Source organism: Ictalurus punctatus, chromosome 10, assembly GCF_001660625.3.
Source record: "Ictalurus punctatus breed USDA103 chromosome 10, Coco_2.0, whole genome shotgun sequence".
NCBI lineage: Eukaryota > Metazoa > Chordata > Actinopteri > Siluriformes > Ictaluridae > Ictalurus > Ictalurus punctatus.
Genome location: NC_030425.2, coordinates 21,232,207 through 21,248,127, shown reverse-complemented (window position 1 = coordinate 21,248,127; position 15,921 = coordinate 21,232,207). Strand labels below are relative to the sequence as shown.

The window sequence follows — 15,921 nt, the reverse complement described above, 5'->3', positions numbered from 1 at the left end:
AGTTCTCTGCTCCAACACACCGTTGTTGACTCAGGAAATGGCTGTTAATGAAGTGTTCGATCAGATGTACTTGGTCCTATGAATATACGCAGGGACTCTGAGGTTCTACTGATGTTCTTCACATCAGAAAGTGGTGGTGGGTTTTTTTTGGCGGGAGGTTTTTTGGTTTTTTTTGAGGTTGTAGTCCACACAGACCGCATGCCAGTCAGTCTTTCCTCTCTGCACTCCCCACTTGTACTCCTCTGACAATTCCCCATTCCCTCCGTTTCCCCCTTTTTGTTTCACTTGCAGTCAAGTGCAGATGAAAACGCAGCTCCTTACATTACATTTCTCTCAAAATGAGATGCTCATAATGATGGGACTATTATCCCATTACAACTCTATAGCAATACTGGCAGGAACAGGATGGTTACACTTGGAAGTACCTCTTTTTACTTTGATGTTTTTAGTGTTATTTTCTTCCCTCCTTTCTACTATCATGCAGCAGATTCTATTAAAAATTCAGCTGGGAATGAGCGAACACACCTTGTCTAAGTGCGGCTGCAGTATTCAGAAGTGAAACTCTATCCCACTGGTGCCGCTCATCACGCCACTTATCACGTTAGCATTATTTGTGAGGGTTTTACTTGAGGATTAAGTAACAAGCATTCCATCAAAACAGAGGGCCTGAATTTTTGTTAAGTGAATATGAAGCGTTCAGTTAGACTGTCGTGCTTTTTCCCCCTCCCCCTATTTAAAGCAAATTATGCTTCACCGAACAGTCCATTATGCATTTGGAAAGACTACTTGTCATCCAAAGTCTTTTTCTTGATAATGATTAGAATGTGTATTATGAACAGGGGCACAGCTAGACCTTTCAGAATACCGGGGCCAAGTTAGACCCAATGATCTTTTATAGGGATGTTGATCTATTGTGAAGTAAAATACTAATTGGCATCCACAGGAAATGACATAATGTGGCTATCTGTGTACAGTATGGCCTGTGCAGTATCCCCACTGGACAGAAAAGGAACACACCTAGGAAACATTTGTGTGTCTTCAAAAAAATAAAAAAAAATTTAAAAAGTGCAAAAAAAAAAAAAGTTATAGCTAACATAACACAGGCTAAATCTTATAAGGTTTAGTAGGATTACTAATTAAATATGGTTAGCCAACAGTAGGTAGTAAGAAACTTAAGAAATCCAATGTTCGGCCTCCAATTAATCAATATACAGTCGTGTGAAAAAATACGCACTGTTTCAAAGATGAAATGTTTGCTTGTCCAAATAGGTCACCAACAAATAAAAAGCCAACACTTTCCTTTTGGTGTACTTATTTTTTTCCGCATGACTGTAGTTACAAATTGTGACCAGTGTTTGCTCACGTTTGTTCATTTTGGGTCAATGGCATAGTTTGTTCCATGTTAGCTAGCCAAACATGCTTGCTTATACACATTACACTTGTTGACAATCATCGACATTGGACAGAGATGAAAAGAACTTTGAAATTTTCCAGAGATGTTTCGTTGTTATTCAAAATAGCCTATCACAGTAAGATCTAGTAGTTGCTGCTTCTGCTACTGCTACTACTACTACTGGTGGCCATGATGGAGTGTGGCTCTTCATTTCATCAAACATGTCCATGCTGTACTGCACAAAACCCACTCTCCATAACATCGTTGGCTTTTTCAATTAAGGCCCTAATCACCATCTGCCCTGCTCAGAGTCTGTGTGCATTGATGTGCTGCCCTGGTGTATTCTTATCCCTAATGTGTGGACCATAAATAATCATGTGAGACAAAATCATCCATTTCCTTTGGCTTTGCTCTCTATCTGAGGCAGTCTTTTCTTTAGAGAGGGACCCCAGGGACTGATTATTCTCTGTAATGATCCATTGTACAGGTGGTGACAGCTAAATCATTGGTTTTTCATTAAAAGCCCATCTCTGTCCCTAAGGTTTGATTACAGTGAAAGATGAACATTGTGTAGGAAAACAAAGGGTCCAGCCATAGAACCTTTTTCCAAAGTGAAAGCCTTTCACTATTTATGAAGTAGGATTTTATCGTTCTGTGCAAGACGGCAGATTTTTGGCTAACCTTAAGATGTAAATAAGGAGCAAAACTCTTTTCCTATGTTAGTTTTTGCCATGGACACGAAGCTTGGTGGAATACCATCCTAAATCAGACATAACAGCACAGATAAAACTAAGCCTCTGTAGAATAATCCCTTTGAAATTTGCACTTGCCAACATCCTCTTTTCAGCTTGACTAAACATGCGCGCACACAAGTGTACAGCCATACAAAGCATGACATGACTAATAGCACATGGGACAAAACCTGTGGTACAGCTTTGAGAGATTTTCATGTATTTGGTCAGCAGTCTTTTTTTGTAGCATTAAATGTCAGAGCTGTTTGCTCCAATCTTCAGTCATTAGGGATTAAACATAGCAGTTTGAAGTTCATGTGAAAATTGTCACCTCATGTCTAAACTTTTAATAATATACCACCACAAAGATCTGTCAAATCGGTGTTAACTGGCATTTCCAAACAATCCTGGGAATTTCTTTTAAAAAAACTGTTGGGGTTTGCTCATCTAACTCTGGGTATGATTAGAGATAGATAGATCCACAGATTTTTATTTATTTATTTTGATTGGGTTCAAGTGTCTTGTAATTAATTTATTTCATCTAGTGTCCCCAAACAAAGTATGGCCAAAAGTATGTGGACACCTGACCATCACACCCATGTAATTTTTCCCCAAACTGTTGCCACGAAATGGTGAGCACGTGTTTGTATATGATGTCTTTGTATGCAGCAGCATTTAAGCATGTCCTTTCACAGGAACTAAAGGCCCCAAACCTGTTCCTGCATGATGATTCCCCTGTGCGCAAAGCAATGCTTGAGGACATAGTTTGCCAAAGTTAGAGAGGAAGAGCTTGAGTGGCCTGCACAGAGCCCTGACCTTAACCCCACTAAACATCTTTGGGATTAACCAAATTGCTGACTGTGCTCCAGGCCTCCTCACCCAACAGCAGTGCTTGACCTCACTAATGCTCTTGTGACTGATTGAGCACAATTCCTCACAGCCACACTCCAAAATCTAGTGGAAAGCCTTCCCAGAAGAGTGGAGGTTACTATAACTGTGAAGCGAGACCAAATTTGGAATGGGATATTTAGCATGTACGTATTGGTGTGATGGCCGGGTGTCCACATACTTTTGGCCATATATTGTATCATGGTGTAGTCCATAAAACTGTAGCAATTGTTTCCATCTGTGGTATAATCTAGACATTTTAACGTTCTTCCTCTGTCATGCAGAGGATTTAAGTGTTTATTCTAACTGATAATTGGTTATATATGAAGCCAAGGCTTTGCTCCATAACTTCTACAGAAGTGGATTACACAGACAAAGGGTTTCGTTGTAGTCGTGTCTCCTGCACGCAGAAAGGGGGGTTCCTCTGGTATGATTTTAGGGGGAGTTCAGAGGAGAGAGGTTGTGAAATCGAACCTTCTCTCCTGGGGAGTTACAGCTGGGCACAAAAGTGACGAGAACCACTGGAGTAAGGAACTTGTTACCTTCCAGATCCCAGCTGTGCTGTAATTGAACACCAAAACACTCAATCCCAAATCTTTATTATTTTATTTAGTTGGCATTGTTTGAAGCTATTGTATAAATGATGGCAATGGCTCTTTGGTTTATGCTTTGCAATGGAAACTGTAGTATCAAATTAGAAGAATTTGTGCTTAAACTGTTCAGTAGTGTTATTGTGCCCGTGTGACTGAATTAGTGGAAATTTCAGCCTAGTTCACAGATTTCTACTTATTTCTACAGATGTCATGTAAAACGCATTACATCTGGTCCAATTTTTTGCAACAAAAAACCACATCTAGCAATAGATATCATGGTAGAAAATGGAAATACAGCCTTATTTTCACACGGTGATGTTTATCTTGCATAAAACCTAATTGGGGTTGTGTGTTCTCATGTTGGGGAATTTCTCTGCTGTTGTATTGTCACTGTTATCAATAAGTTATCAGTTAACCACAGCAGAACAATGAAAACATTTATATCTGGGTGTGCTGTTCTAGGAAAATAATGGACTGATGTGGCCTGATGCACAGCAGTGTTACTGATCATGTTTACAAGCAAATTCTGTTTACGGTCTATATTCAGGTTGCAGCCATATTCCGAATACAATGTTTATATGCATACAGGCATCAGAATATTCTTGTATACATGGTTAAGTATGCCAGTGTTGCCCTTCCTAAATACCTTGCCAACAGCTTAGCATCTGTTAGCACCCACAATTCCTTGTGGACTGAGCATGTGCATATATCTCCTTACAGTGGATTTTCTGCAGAAGTTCTTAACGTGCAACAAATTTCCGGTTAAAAACGGGCATATTCCAGGGATGAGAATCAGAATATTGTCTTGATCTGAATTGGGCAATCAGATTTACATGATTTACAGCAACATTTACATGACTTGGTGCTAATTAGAATATTGCCAAATTCCAATTAATTCAGAATATTGATGTGTATGTAAACATAGTCATGGTATAATAACAGCAAATCATGGAATGTTTTATTCATCATATCCCAGAGCATTTGGTCACTGATTGATTGATTTTTTTTATTTATTTTACCAAGAAACAGCGAATTGTAAGTTGTTCTGTCCTGGTGACTTTTTCACATGGAAAACTCCTTCCATAAACGTTAAATAAACATCTCCTCACAGAACATTAACCATATCTATTATTACATGTTTGTCATTCTTTTATCTGGACTGTACACTCTATGTACATTGTTACTAAAGGAAAAAATATGACGTTTGCTGATAAATATTGACTATTAATCAACACCTTTTGACCAATCGGAATCAAGCATTCAACAGCATTGTGTTCTAAGTGCAAGTGTAGCCCTATGGTGGTGTACTGTTTGGTACATCCCACATTTCTAGTCTGTTGTTCATCAGTTTCTGTTTTTAAAACTTGGTTACGTAGAATAATTGGGCAATTTTGTCATCTTTTGTTACAAGAAAATGTGCTGTTTCCTGCTGTAGGCCTCCCACTGTGACTCTTTAGTCACTGGTCTCATAAATGTTGCCTGAAGCTGTCAAGGCTTTTACTGTCCCTCATTGGTTAAGGTCAGCATCTTGGCAGTAATCGCTAATCTTAAACAAGCACATGGGTTGTCCTCTAAATAGCATTCATTATGCTACAGCAGAGCTCATTTAAACAGGCATTTTTCAATTAGCTTGCCTCAATGGCAGTGATGTGTTTTCTGTAGCAGATAAATTGTAGTTAGTCACCTCAGTGCTTCACCTTCAGGCTGATGTACAACACCATAGCACCGCTGAAGGACCGCTCTCGACGCAGTCATGCCAGTCACTGAGCACTGATGTATTACAACCTTGTGTAAGCACTGAAATAACACACACAAGGTTTAACACGTGCATCTAAAGACAAATGTGCAGCAAGCCTGACGGAGAATTATAGCCTACACATGAACATAATTCAGGAAAAGAGGATGTGTTTAATGGTGGGGTTTTTCAACAAGAAACGTCTTTCAAATATTAATTTTTTTTATGGGTACTTTTGAAGTTGGTATTTTCCAGCAAGGGAGGGAGAAGTGGAGCAAATCAACTTAGTCTGGCAACATGCTGAACACACATGCTGATGACTGGAATAATTGTTTTGACTAAAATTGTTGACACCGACTTGTAAGAGCCGGAGGACTGCAGTGTCACAGCAGGAAGGACTACCACTTTGAAACTATATTTCTAATTGGATGAATCACTGATGCATGTCATGTAACATTTAGTTAGCACGTTTAAATAATTTCCCCAAAATCTGTTTCATATCTGCTACAGTCATTGAGCCAGTGACAGGGTTCTGAGTGTGATGTTTGTTTGTGATGTAAGCGTATAGTCTAGTTCTACTGCTAATGATTACTGTCTGTGGCATTATAACAGTACAGCCTTCTGAATAGTGAAATGTATTCAAATTCTAAGGCATGTTGGGTAACTCAAATAACCATTATTTACAATTGTTGAGCAGAAAAACATCTGGAAATGTGTAACATGCCGACCCTTTGAAGTCGTTCGGCTACAAGATCGAGTTCTACTACCGTCAGCCAAACAGGAAGTGGAGGCGGCAGTGGGCACAGGCTTACTGAAAGTTTGAAACAAGGCCTGATCTTTTTCCAATCTTCAACTGTCCAGTTTCGGTCAGCCTGTGCCCACTGTAACCTCAGATTCCCGTTCTTGTTTTGTTCATATGTGCTTTGAGATGTTTTTCTGTTCACCACGGTTGGTTGTTTGAGTTACCGTAGACTTTCTGTCAGCTCAGATCAGTCTGCCTATTCTCCTCTGACCTCTTTAATCAACAAGGCTTTTTCTGCCTGCAGAAAAACACTGCATGTTTTTTGTTTTTCGCACATTTCTAGTAAACACTAGAGACTGTTGTGTATGAAAAATCCCAGGAGATCAGCAGTTTCTGAAATACTCAAACCAGCCCATTTGGCACCAGCAGCCATGCCACTGTCAAAGTCACTGAGATTTTCCTCAATCTGATGATTTATGTGAACGTTTACTTAAGCTTTTGACCTGTATACACATGATTTTATACATTGCACTGCTGTTGCAGGATTGACTGATTTTGGATAATTTCATGAGCATGGGTGGAGTAAGGAAATGTCTGTTATAAGGAAATAACTGTGTGTATGGTGTAAGTGAAGTAAAAAATAATAATTTTAGTAAAAGTTGTTGGTATTGGCCATATTGGTACATTATTAGTTACTAAGGTTTAATGTTTACCTGCATGAATTTGGAAGAAAATTAAATTGACTACTAATGCAAATCTTACAGCTAGTGCAAATGAATTCCTTTCCCTTGTGATCTTGAGATTTCCTCATTTTACCAAACTACTTTATTCAACTCAGAACAGAACCTGAGCTGCTTCCTCTCTGACTGAATCCTCATAAACGAGACCACATCCCTGTACTTGAACTTCATTTGCAGTACTTAAGTCATTTTGAGTGTTTGCATTAGGTCATTATCAGCCCAAGGCACATAAACAAGAAGAATTTTAAATATTATTGATTTGGTTTGAAGTGTTCTGTTCAGAAAATGTGTCTTAAAAGATGGCAACTTATCGAATTACATCCAGCTGCCAAAGCCTGAAGTAAACAAGAATAAAATGACCTTTTTATATGGTGCTTTATCAGGTTGTTGTATCTAAGTGTACCGGTATACCTCATACTTGGATTAAAGATTGAATTTATTTTTTAAAATGTCACTGATACTTTGGTGTTTTTCTTTGGTCTCCGTGTCAATAAGCCAAGAGCCTCTAATGTAGCGTAACGTGGCCTAAAAGGCTAACGCTGTCACCCACCCCCACAGTGGCTTTCACGTCTTCATCTGTAGGGATTAAATGGTTTTGTCTAGCAGTAATGTATTTTGTTAGGCACAGGGACATTTTGAGGCTAGTGTTATTGCAGTGCCTGGGAATTCATTCTCTCTCTTTAATAATAAGCATCAGTGTTCTTCATTTCAGGGATACATCTGCTGTCTAAAAGTGACTGTTTAAATATTTTCATAAATAATAGTTATGTTGATCATAGGATTCTAAGTATAAAAAGTCTCAAAGTATGAGAAAGAATACAAGCAAATTCAAGCAAAGAAATAACATTGAGTACACATGGGTGCATAGTTAAATGCTTGGATAAAAGTGTTAAGGAAAAATGGAAATTTTAATGGAAAAATGCATGCATACGCACAATGTTGGAAAACCACTGTATAGCCATAACACTTGCATGTACAGGTTCAAGCCTTAAAGAATATATAATACAGAAATGTTGAACTTCTGAAAGGTATGTCAATTTATACACTCAGTACTTGGTCTGGGCTTTAACCCTTTTGCAGAAATTACTGCATCAATGCAGCATTGCGTGGAGGAAAGCAGCCTGTGGCACTGCTGAGGTGTTTTGGAAGACCAGGTTGCTTTGATAACGGCTTTCAGCTCGTCTGTATTGTTGGGTCTGGTGTCTCTCATAGATTCTCTCTGGAGTTCAGGTCAGGCGAGTTGTCTGGCCAGTCGAGCATAGTAATACCACGGTCAGCAAACCAGTTACTAGTAGTTTTGGCACTGTGGGCAGGTGCCAAGTCCTGATGGAAAAGGAAATCAGCATCTCCATAAAGCTCGTCAGCAGATGGAAGCATGAAGTGCTCTAAAATCTCCTGGTAGACGCTGCACTGACTCTCGACTTGAGAAAACCCAGTGGACCGACACCAGCAGATGACATGGCCCCCCAAATCATCACTGACTGTGGAGACTTCAAGCAACCTGTATTCTGTGCCTCTCCACTCTTCCTCCAGACTCTGGGACCTTGAATTCCAAATGAAATGCAAAATTTACTTTCCACTTCCCCATGATTGTGGTTGTGTGTACTGAACCAGACTGAGAGATTAAAGGCTCAGGAAACCTTTGCAGGTGTTTTGCGTTAATTAGATGATTTGAGCTTTTCTCAGGTCAACATTCCTGTGTTACAAATTGTTTATTCTAATATTTTGAGATACTGGATTTTTTTATTTCTGTGAGCTGTAAGCCGTAAAAAAAAAAAAAAAAAAAGGTGGTATTAAGCAGTCAAGTATGTCACGGAAGATTGTATTTAACTCTGTTTCTGTGGTTTCCATACTCGTCATGAAAGGTGCATTTATGCTACCAGACTTGTTCTTTATAATGTTATCTCATGGATCTGTTTGTGAATTCTTTGTCATGGAGCCGATACTGGCTGTTCATCAAGGACAACATACTCGGTAAGAGCTGTCATTTTCCCTTACCCAGCATTGTTGACATTTTTCCCTTACCCAGCATTGTTTGTCATAGAGTCTGCATTTGTTGCAGTGTTGGTTGCCACCGTGTACTGCTAGCAGAGAACTCCTCAAGATGTTTTATTAGGTTATTTGTATTGTAGGAAGATGCTGTGGTTCTCCCCCTTGAACACAGTGACATTGGTCTAGATCAGGGGTGGGCAATCTTGTCCCAAAAGGGCCGGTGTGGGTGCAGGCTTTTGTTCCAGGCCACACCTGCCCTTTCCGGATAAGATTGCCCACCTCTGGTCTAGATCGGTCATTCTGTTTTTTCTGTTCGTTTGTGTAGGCTTATACCACGTAGTATCACATGATTGTCACATGTTAGACATTTTTTGTTTCATTTTCGGTAAATGAGCACCATATTGGAAAGTTACCCAGTCCCCATATTTGTATTTGTTCACCCTTAATTACATTTGCACACTGGCTTATTGGTACTCTGTTCAAGCAGTGAGACGCTCAAATTTCTTCGATTTCATGAGTTAAAATGTATTGCACATCTGTCACTCTTATCATAGCTTTATACAAGAGATTTATTGAATCTTCCCTGAAACGCTTTCTTTTTTTTGGTCAGGTGAGCTTGGAGTATTATGTCTTGTCTGAAGTCTTACCAGCCACCTTTACCTGCACATCTGGCTGCATATTTTGCATAAAGCACGCACATGTTGTGGGTTTTGTTATGGATAGTGACTTTAAACTGGATAAGCAGGTTAATTCAGTCTTTTTTTTTTTTCTTTTTTTTTTCTCCAGTTGCAGCAGTTATTCAGAGTCAAGTCTTTTGTCTTTTAACGATTTTGAAAGCCTTGAACATGGTTTTTATTTCGACTCGCCTTGACTACTGCAATGGGCTTTATGTAGGTGTTAGCCAAGCCCCCTAACACATTTACAGATGGTACAGAATGCTGCTGCTCATCTGTTAACAGGAACCCGCAAGCGAGAACATTACACCAATATTGGCCTCACTGGCTTCCTGTTCATTTTAGAATAGATTTTAAGGTTTTAGTATTTAAATAGTTAAATGGACTAGCCCTAAGATATGTCTGATTTTAATACAACCACATGCTCAATCAAGAGCACTTGGGTCCTCTGAGCAGTTACTTTCGGTCGTTCCTCGAGCAAGGCTGAAAAGTAGGTATGACTGTGCTTTTGCAATCGCAGCCCCAAAACTTTGGAAATATTTGCCTTTACATGTTAGGCAGGCCCAGACACTTTCAGCTTTTAAATCTAGTCTTAAAACTCATTTTAACTCCTTGGTGTTTACCTCTGTATGAGAGCTGTTGCTATGATTTTGTTCTTGTTTTATGTGTTTAGTGTCTTATTCTGATTATGTTTGTACAGCACTTTGGTAAACACTTGTTGTTTTTAAAAGTGCACTATAAATTGACTGACATGGCCGAGATTGACGGTGACTTCTGCTTTTGTTTCCTTGCTTGCCGCTCAGCAACCATTAGTACAAAGTGACCCGGTCACAGTGCATGAGAGAATTGTTATAATGAGCCATGTCACAATAATTAAGGAAGTAACCAGAGGTCGGCTAATTAGAGGGCTTCCTATTGACTGAGCGAACAGCAGGATGAGCCAGCTTGCTATTACCTGTCACTCAGGGTCACAGCTGGATGCCTTTGACCTAGCATACTGGCACTGTTTAGCTTAAAGATTGATCCCTTTCTAGCATAGTCGGTAGGCAGTGGATTTGGGAGCACTGCTGGAGTCCAATTTTCACTTTCTTTTACAGGTTGTGCTGTAACTTTCTTCAAGAAACACTGATGAAAATGGTTCAGTCCTGGGTGAAAGAAGCTGTAGGCCTTTTGTTGTGCTGTATAAAGCTCCAGAATTATCTGAAGACCAAGATTTCACTCTGAGCATTTGAATTAGGATGGTGAATTGTCAGTTTAAGACTTTGAGTCTGACATCGAAGTCCTGTGTTTTACGCCTCAAGATGCCAATGTATGTCAATGTATAGTTGCAGTCAAAATGATTCAACCCCCATTACAAATCAGGTTTATTGTCAAAATGTACAGACTTTCAGCTGTTTGCAATGAACACATCAAACGAAAGCAATTGAAATAGTTCAACACAATGAATACTTCTCAAGTGGTTTCCACAAATTCAACTGAAAATGCAACTTATAACTTCTTCAGTTATAAAATTATTCAGCCCCTGAATAGAATCCCAACTGTATTTCAGCAGTAATTGGTGGAATAGGACTAATGAGCGTAGCATTTTCCTGTGATGCCATTTTTACATTTCATCAAAAGTCTGTTTTTCATGACCACAGTGGAGGTGACGCATTTTCCTAATGACATTTGTTCTTATTCTTTTTTTTTTTTCTTTTTTTTTTTTTTGCAGTTAACAGTTCTTCAGTTGTCTTTTTCCATTACTAACTACTCTTTCAGTAGTGACAGTTTAAAATGTTTTGCTTCCATTGCTTTATTTGTTAGAGAAGATAATTCAGTGGTGTTGTAAATAATATTGATTCAAATCTTTTATTAAAAAAGAAAAAAGCTTTCATTTACGTATTTAAATGCTGTTAAACTCCATTATAGTTGAATAACAAGAAAAATTATTTTCTATTCCAGATGCAGCAGCTGTTTTATGAGAACTACGAGCCGAATAAGAAGGGCTACATCCGGGACCTGCACAACAGTAAGATCCACAGGGCCATCACACTCCATCCCAACAAGAACCCACCTTATCAGTATCGGCTGCACAGCTACATGCTGAGCCGCAAAATTGCTGAACTTCGCCACCGTACCATTCAGCTTCACCGCGAGATCGTGCAGATGAGCCGATATGGCAACACAGAGGTGCATAAGGAGGACATGCAGCTTGGTATGCCTCCCTCATTCATGCGGTTTCACCCACGCCAGCGGGAGGAAGTGCTCGATTGGGAGTTCCTCACTGGGAAGTACATTTTCTCTGCCTTGGATGGGCAACCCCCACGTCGCGGCATGGACTCCTCCCAGAAAATGGCACTGGACGACATCATTATGCAAGTTATGGAAATGATTAATGCCAATGCAAAGACGCGAGGGAGAGTCATCGACTTCAAAGAGATTCAGTATGGCTACCGGAGGGTTAACCCTATGTATGGAGCCGAATATGTGCTTGACCTGTTGCTACTTTACAAAAAGCACAAAGGGAAGACCATGACAGTACCTGTCAGGAGACACGCTTATCTTCAGCAGACCTTCAGTAAGATCCACTTCCTGGAAGAGGACGAAATGGATGCTCAAGCACTGGCTGCGAAGATCAACCAGGGATCGGACTCACTGTCTTTCCTTTCCAGCTCCCTTAAGAAGTTTGTGCCTTTCAAGCTTAGCGGCTCAGGCACAGACCAGCAAGAACCCAAAGAGAAGAAGATCAACATCCTCGTGCCGCTGGCGGGACGCTACGAGATCTTTGTACGCTTTATGGCCAACTTTGAGAAGATCTGCCTTATTCCAAACCAGAACGTCAGGCTGCTGATTCTTCTCTTTAACACTGACAACAACACTGAGCGTATGAAGCAGATCGAGCTGATGCGAGAGTATCGTTTAAAATATCCCAAAGCAGACATGGAGATCGAGCCCGTTTCTGGCCCCTTCTCACGCGCCCTGGCCCTGGAGGTCGGCTCCGCCCATTTCAGCAACGATTCCTTGCTCTTCTACTGTGACGTGGACTTACTGTTTACAGCCGATTTCCTCAAGCGTTGTCGCGCGAACACCGTATTAGGAGAACAGACCTACTTTCCAATCATCTTTAGCCAGTACGACCCAAAGGTTGTCTACGCGGGAAAAGTACCAAGCAACAACCACTATGTGTTCACGTCCAAAACAGGCTTGTGGAGACACTTTGGCTTTGGCATTGTCTGCGTGTACAAAGGTGACCTAGTTAAAGCAGGTGGCTTTGACGTCTCCATTCAAGGGTGGGGAATGGAAGATGTGGACCTCTTTAACAAATTTGTCCAGTCGGGTATTAAACTGTTCAGGAGCACAGACACTGGCATAGTGCACATACATCACCCTGTCATATGTGACCCCAACTTAGATCCCAAACAGTACAAAATGTGCCTGGGTTCCAAAGCTTCATCCCATGGTTCAACACAGCAGCTGGCTGAGCTGTGGCTGGAGAAGAATGACCATGGCTTCCGACGAATCTCTAGTTCAAACAATGGCTCAATGAGGACAGCATAGGCCCTGCAAGCAAGGACCTCTACCTGCCTGTCTTCCTCTTTATGGTGTTTTCAGCTACCTAATTTATTTTTTCATAAAAAAAAAAAAAAACAGACTTCTGTGGATATATTTTGAAATAACTCCTTTTATAAAGTATACACCAAACAAAAAAAACAAGCGCAAAGACATTATCAGTGCCAGAAATTGGTTATAAAATGGACCCTCAAGTGTTGGAACATCAAAGTGTGTTTTTCTTTCACAAACCCAAAAAAAAGCAGCATTGTATTTATGGCACCTCATGTGAGGACGCGAAGTATACTGTGTACCTCAGTGATGTGCACATCAATTACAGTGAGTGTGTGTGTGTGTGAGAGAGAGAGGAGAGACTCGCTTTAATGAGGGTCTGACTTCAGATGTGCAAACGTGGTGTTGAGGAACAATTTAATGTATTATTTGTGAATGTTTACAGGAAGCCTCACAAACAAGTGTTTGTTGGAAAAGCTAACAAAATAACTAAATTATTGCAATTAAGGGCCATAAACTATGTCTGCATTTCTGTTGATCCCTATTTTTATTTTCTGCAATGACACTGTTTGTTTTTTTTGTTTGTTTTTTGTTTTTCATTTCATGAATTTTGACTTGTGTGAACAGAACTGCTGGCTCTAGATTTTGACTTTCCAACTCATTCCCGCTGTCTAATTTATTGAATATGCAGTCTCGTGTAGTGCTATCAGACTGCCGTTGTGTATATTAGATTGTATTCGATTGATCCATCTCAATCATCGAGCTGTTCATTTGTTTTTCTGTTACTCAATTAATTTGGTTACCAAAGATTTTTTGCACAGTTGCTGTAGGTGTTTGTGTGTGTGTGTGTGTGTGTGTGCGTGTGTGTGTGCGCGCGTATGTTATGTATGTTGGCAGTAGCACAGTCATGAACATTAGGAATGAGGTACTGACGGTTGGATTATTTACAATGCTCCCACAACTTATTACCTAGTCATGTAGAAATAGTCACAGAGTGGTTTGTTTTTGTTTTTTCAAAATGTCTCACCAAATCTGCACACCGTTTTTTGTTGGGGGTTTTTTTTTTTCTTCTTAGACCTTTAATGTTGTAAAGCAATCTGCAGGACCTTAATCGATCATTCCTCCATGGTGCGAGCCATGCTGTTTGGAGGTAGGGGGAGTGTTTGTCAACCATCTCACCTTTGGGACTCATGGACTGCTCTTCCACAATGTTAAACCCACCATCTGTCTGGTGCTTATTTTGTACTTCTGTTCAGTTAGCCCCTGTCCAATTGGGAAAAAGGTTATATATTAATAAATGGAAAAAGGTTTGTTAAAGCTTGTCTTTGTATTTTGTTTAACTGTGTTATCATCAAGTATCTGCAGCATTTAAAATAATAGTTCTCAGGGATTGAAAATTCATTAGCCTGGGCAAGCAGATTTCAGTAGTTCCATCAATCCATTTTTCCATACCTCTTATCCTACACAGAGGAACTGGGAGCCTATCCCAAGGAACTTGGGGCAGAAGGTGGGGGACACCTTGAACAGGGTGCCAACCAATCACGGGGCATAATTGCACACAAATTCAAACAACGAACTATTTGGAAATGCCAATCAACCTACAACATATGTCTTTGGATTGGGGGAGGAACATGCAAACTACACACACACGGGGCGTGGCCGGGTTTCGAACCCCCAACCCTGGAGATGTGAGGCAACCGTGCTAACCACTAAGAAACTGTACTAATTTCAGCAGTTAGGGCTTTTACCACCGGAGACAGGGTCAATGATGCATATGGGGAGCGAAGGCTAGCACGTCTGGTCCCATCCCACAGAAGAGTTACTGTAGCACAAATTGCTGATGAAGTTAATGCTGGCCATGATAGAAAGGTGTCGGAACACAGTGCATCACAGCTTGCTGCGGTTGGGGCTGCGTAGCTGCCGACCGGTCAGGGTGCCCATGCGATCTAATGCCGAAAGCACCTACAATGGGCACGTGAGCATCAGAACTGGACCATGGAGCAATGGAATAAGGTGGCCTGGTCTGATGAATCACGTTTTCTTTTACATCATGTGTATGGCCGGGTGCATGCGTGTTGCTTACCTTGGGAAGAGATGGCACCAGGAATGGAAGAACCTCTGGGCAGTGTTCTGCTGGGGAAACCTTGGTCTTGGCATGTGGATGTGGCTTTGACACTTACCACCTACCTAAATATTATTGTAGACCAAGTACATCCCATCATGGCAACGGTGTGTCCCTAATAGCAGTGGCCTCGTTCAGCAAGATAATGCACACTGCAAAAAATTTTTAGGAATGGTCCGAGGAACATGACGAAGCGTATAAAGTGTTGACTTCTAAATTGCCCAGATCTCAATCTGATCAAGCATCTGTGGGATGTGCTTGACAAGTCCGATCCATGGAGGCCCCATCTCACATCTTACAGGACTTAAAAGATCTACTCCTAACCTTTTGGTGCCAGATACCACAGCACACCTTCAGAGGTCTTGTGGAGTACAGTAGCACAAGGGGAACCTTCACAATATTAGGCAGGTGCTTTTAATGTTAAGGCTGCTTGATGTATATGGCCAAAAGTTTGTGGACATCTGACCATCACACCCGTATGTGCTTTTTGAACATCCCATTCCAGATTCAGTCCCTTTTTGCTGTTATAAAAACCTCCACTTTTCTGTGAAGGCTTTCCCCTAGATTTTGGAGCATGACCGTGCACATTTGCTCATTGAGCTGCAAAAGCATTAGTGACATCAGGGCTTTGTGCAGGCCAAACGAGTTCTTCCATTCCAGCTCCAGCCATGTCTTCATGGAGCTCTCTTTGTGCTTTGGACAGTGTCATGCAGGAACATGTTTGGGGCCGTTTAGTTCCAGTGAAGAGAAACTGTGATGCTACAGTATTCA

At 40.7% G+C, this 15,921-nt stretch overlaps 1 protein-coding gene across 1 annotated transcript in view; it reads left to right on the top strand.

Moving 5' to 3' along the window:
• The window catches only part of chsy1 (chondroitin sulfate synthase 1), a 61,542-nt gene extending 47,197 nt beyond the window's left edge, over positions 1-14,345 (top strand). Inside the window, exon 3 of the mRNA XM_017478241.3 lies at positions 11,430-14,345. Coding sequence (XP_017333730.1) covers positions 11,430-13,025 — 1,596 coding nt within the window. The 3' untranslated portion in view covers positions 13,026-14,345. The remainder of the gene's footprint in view (positions 1-11,429) is intronic.
• The last annotated feature ends 1,576 nt before the right edge of the window (positions 14,346-15,921 follow it).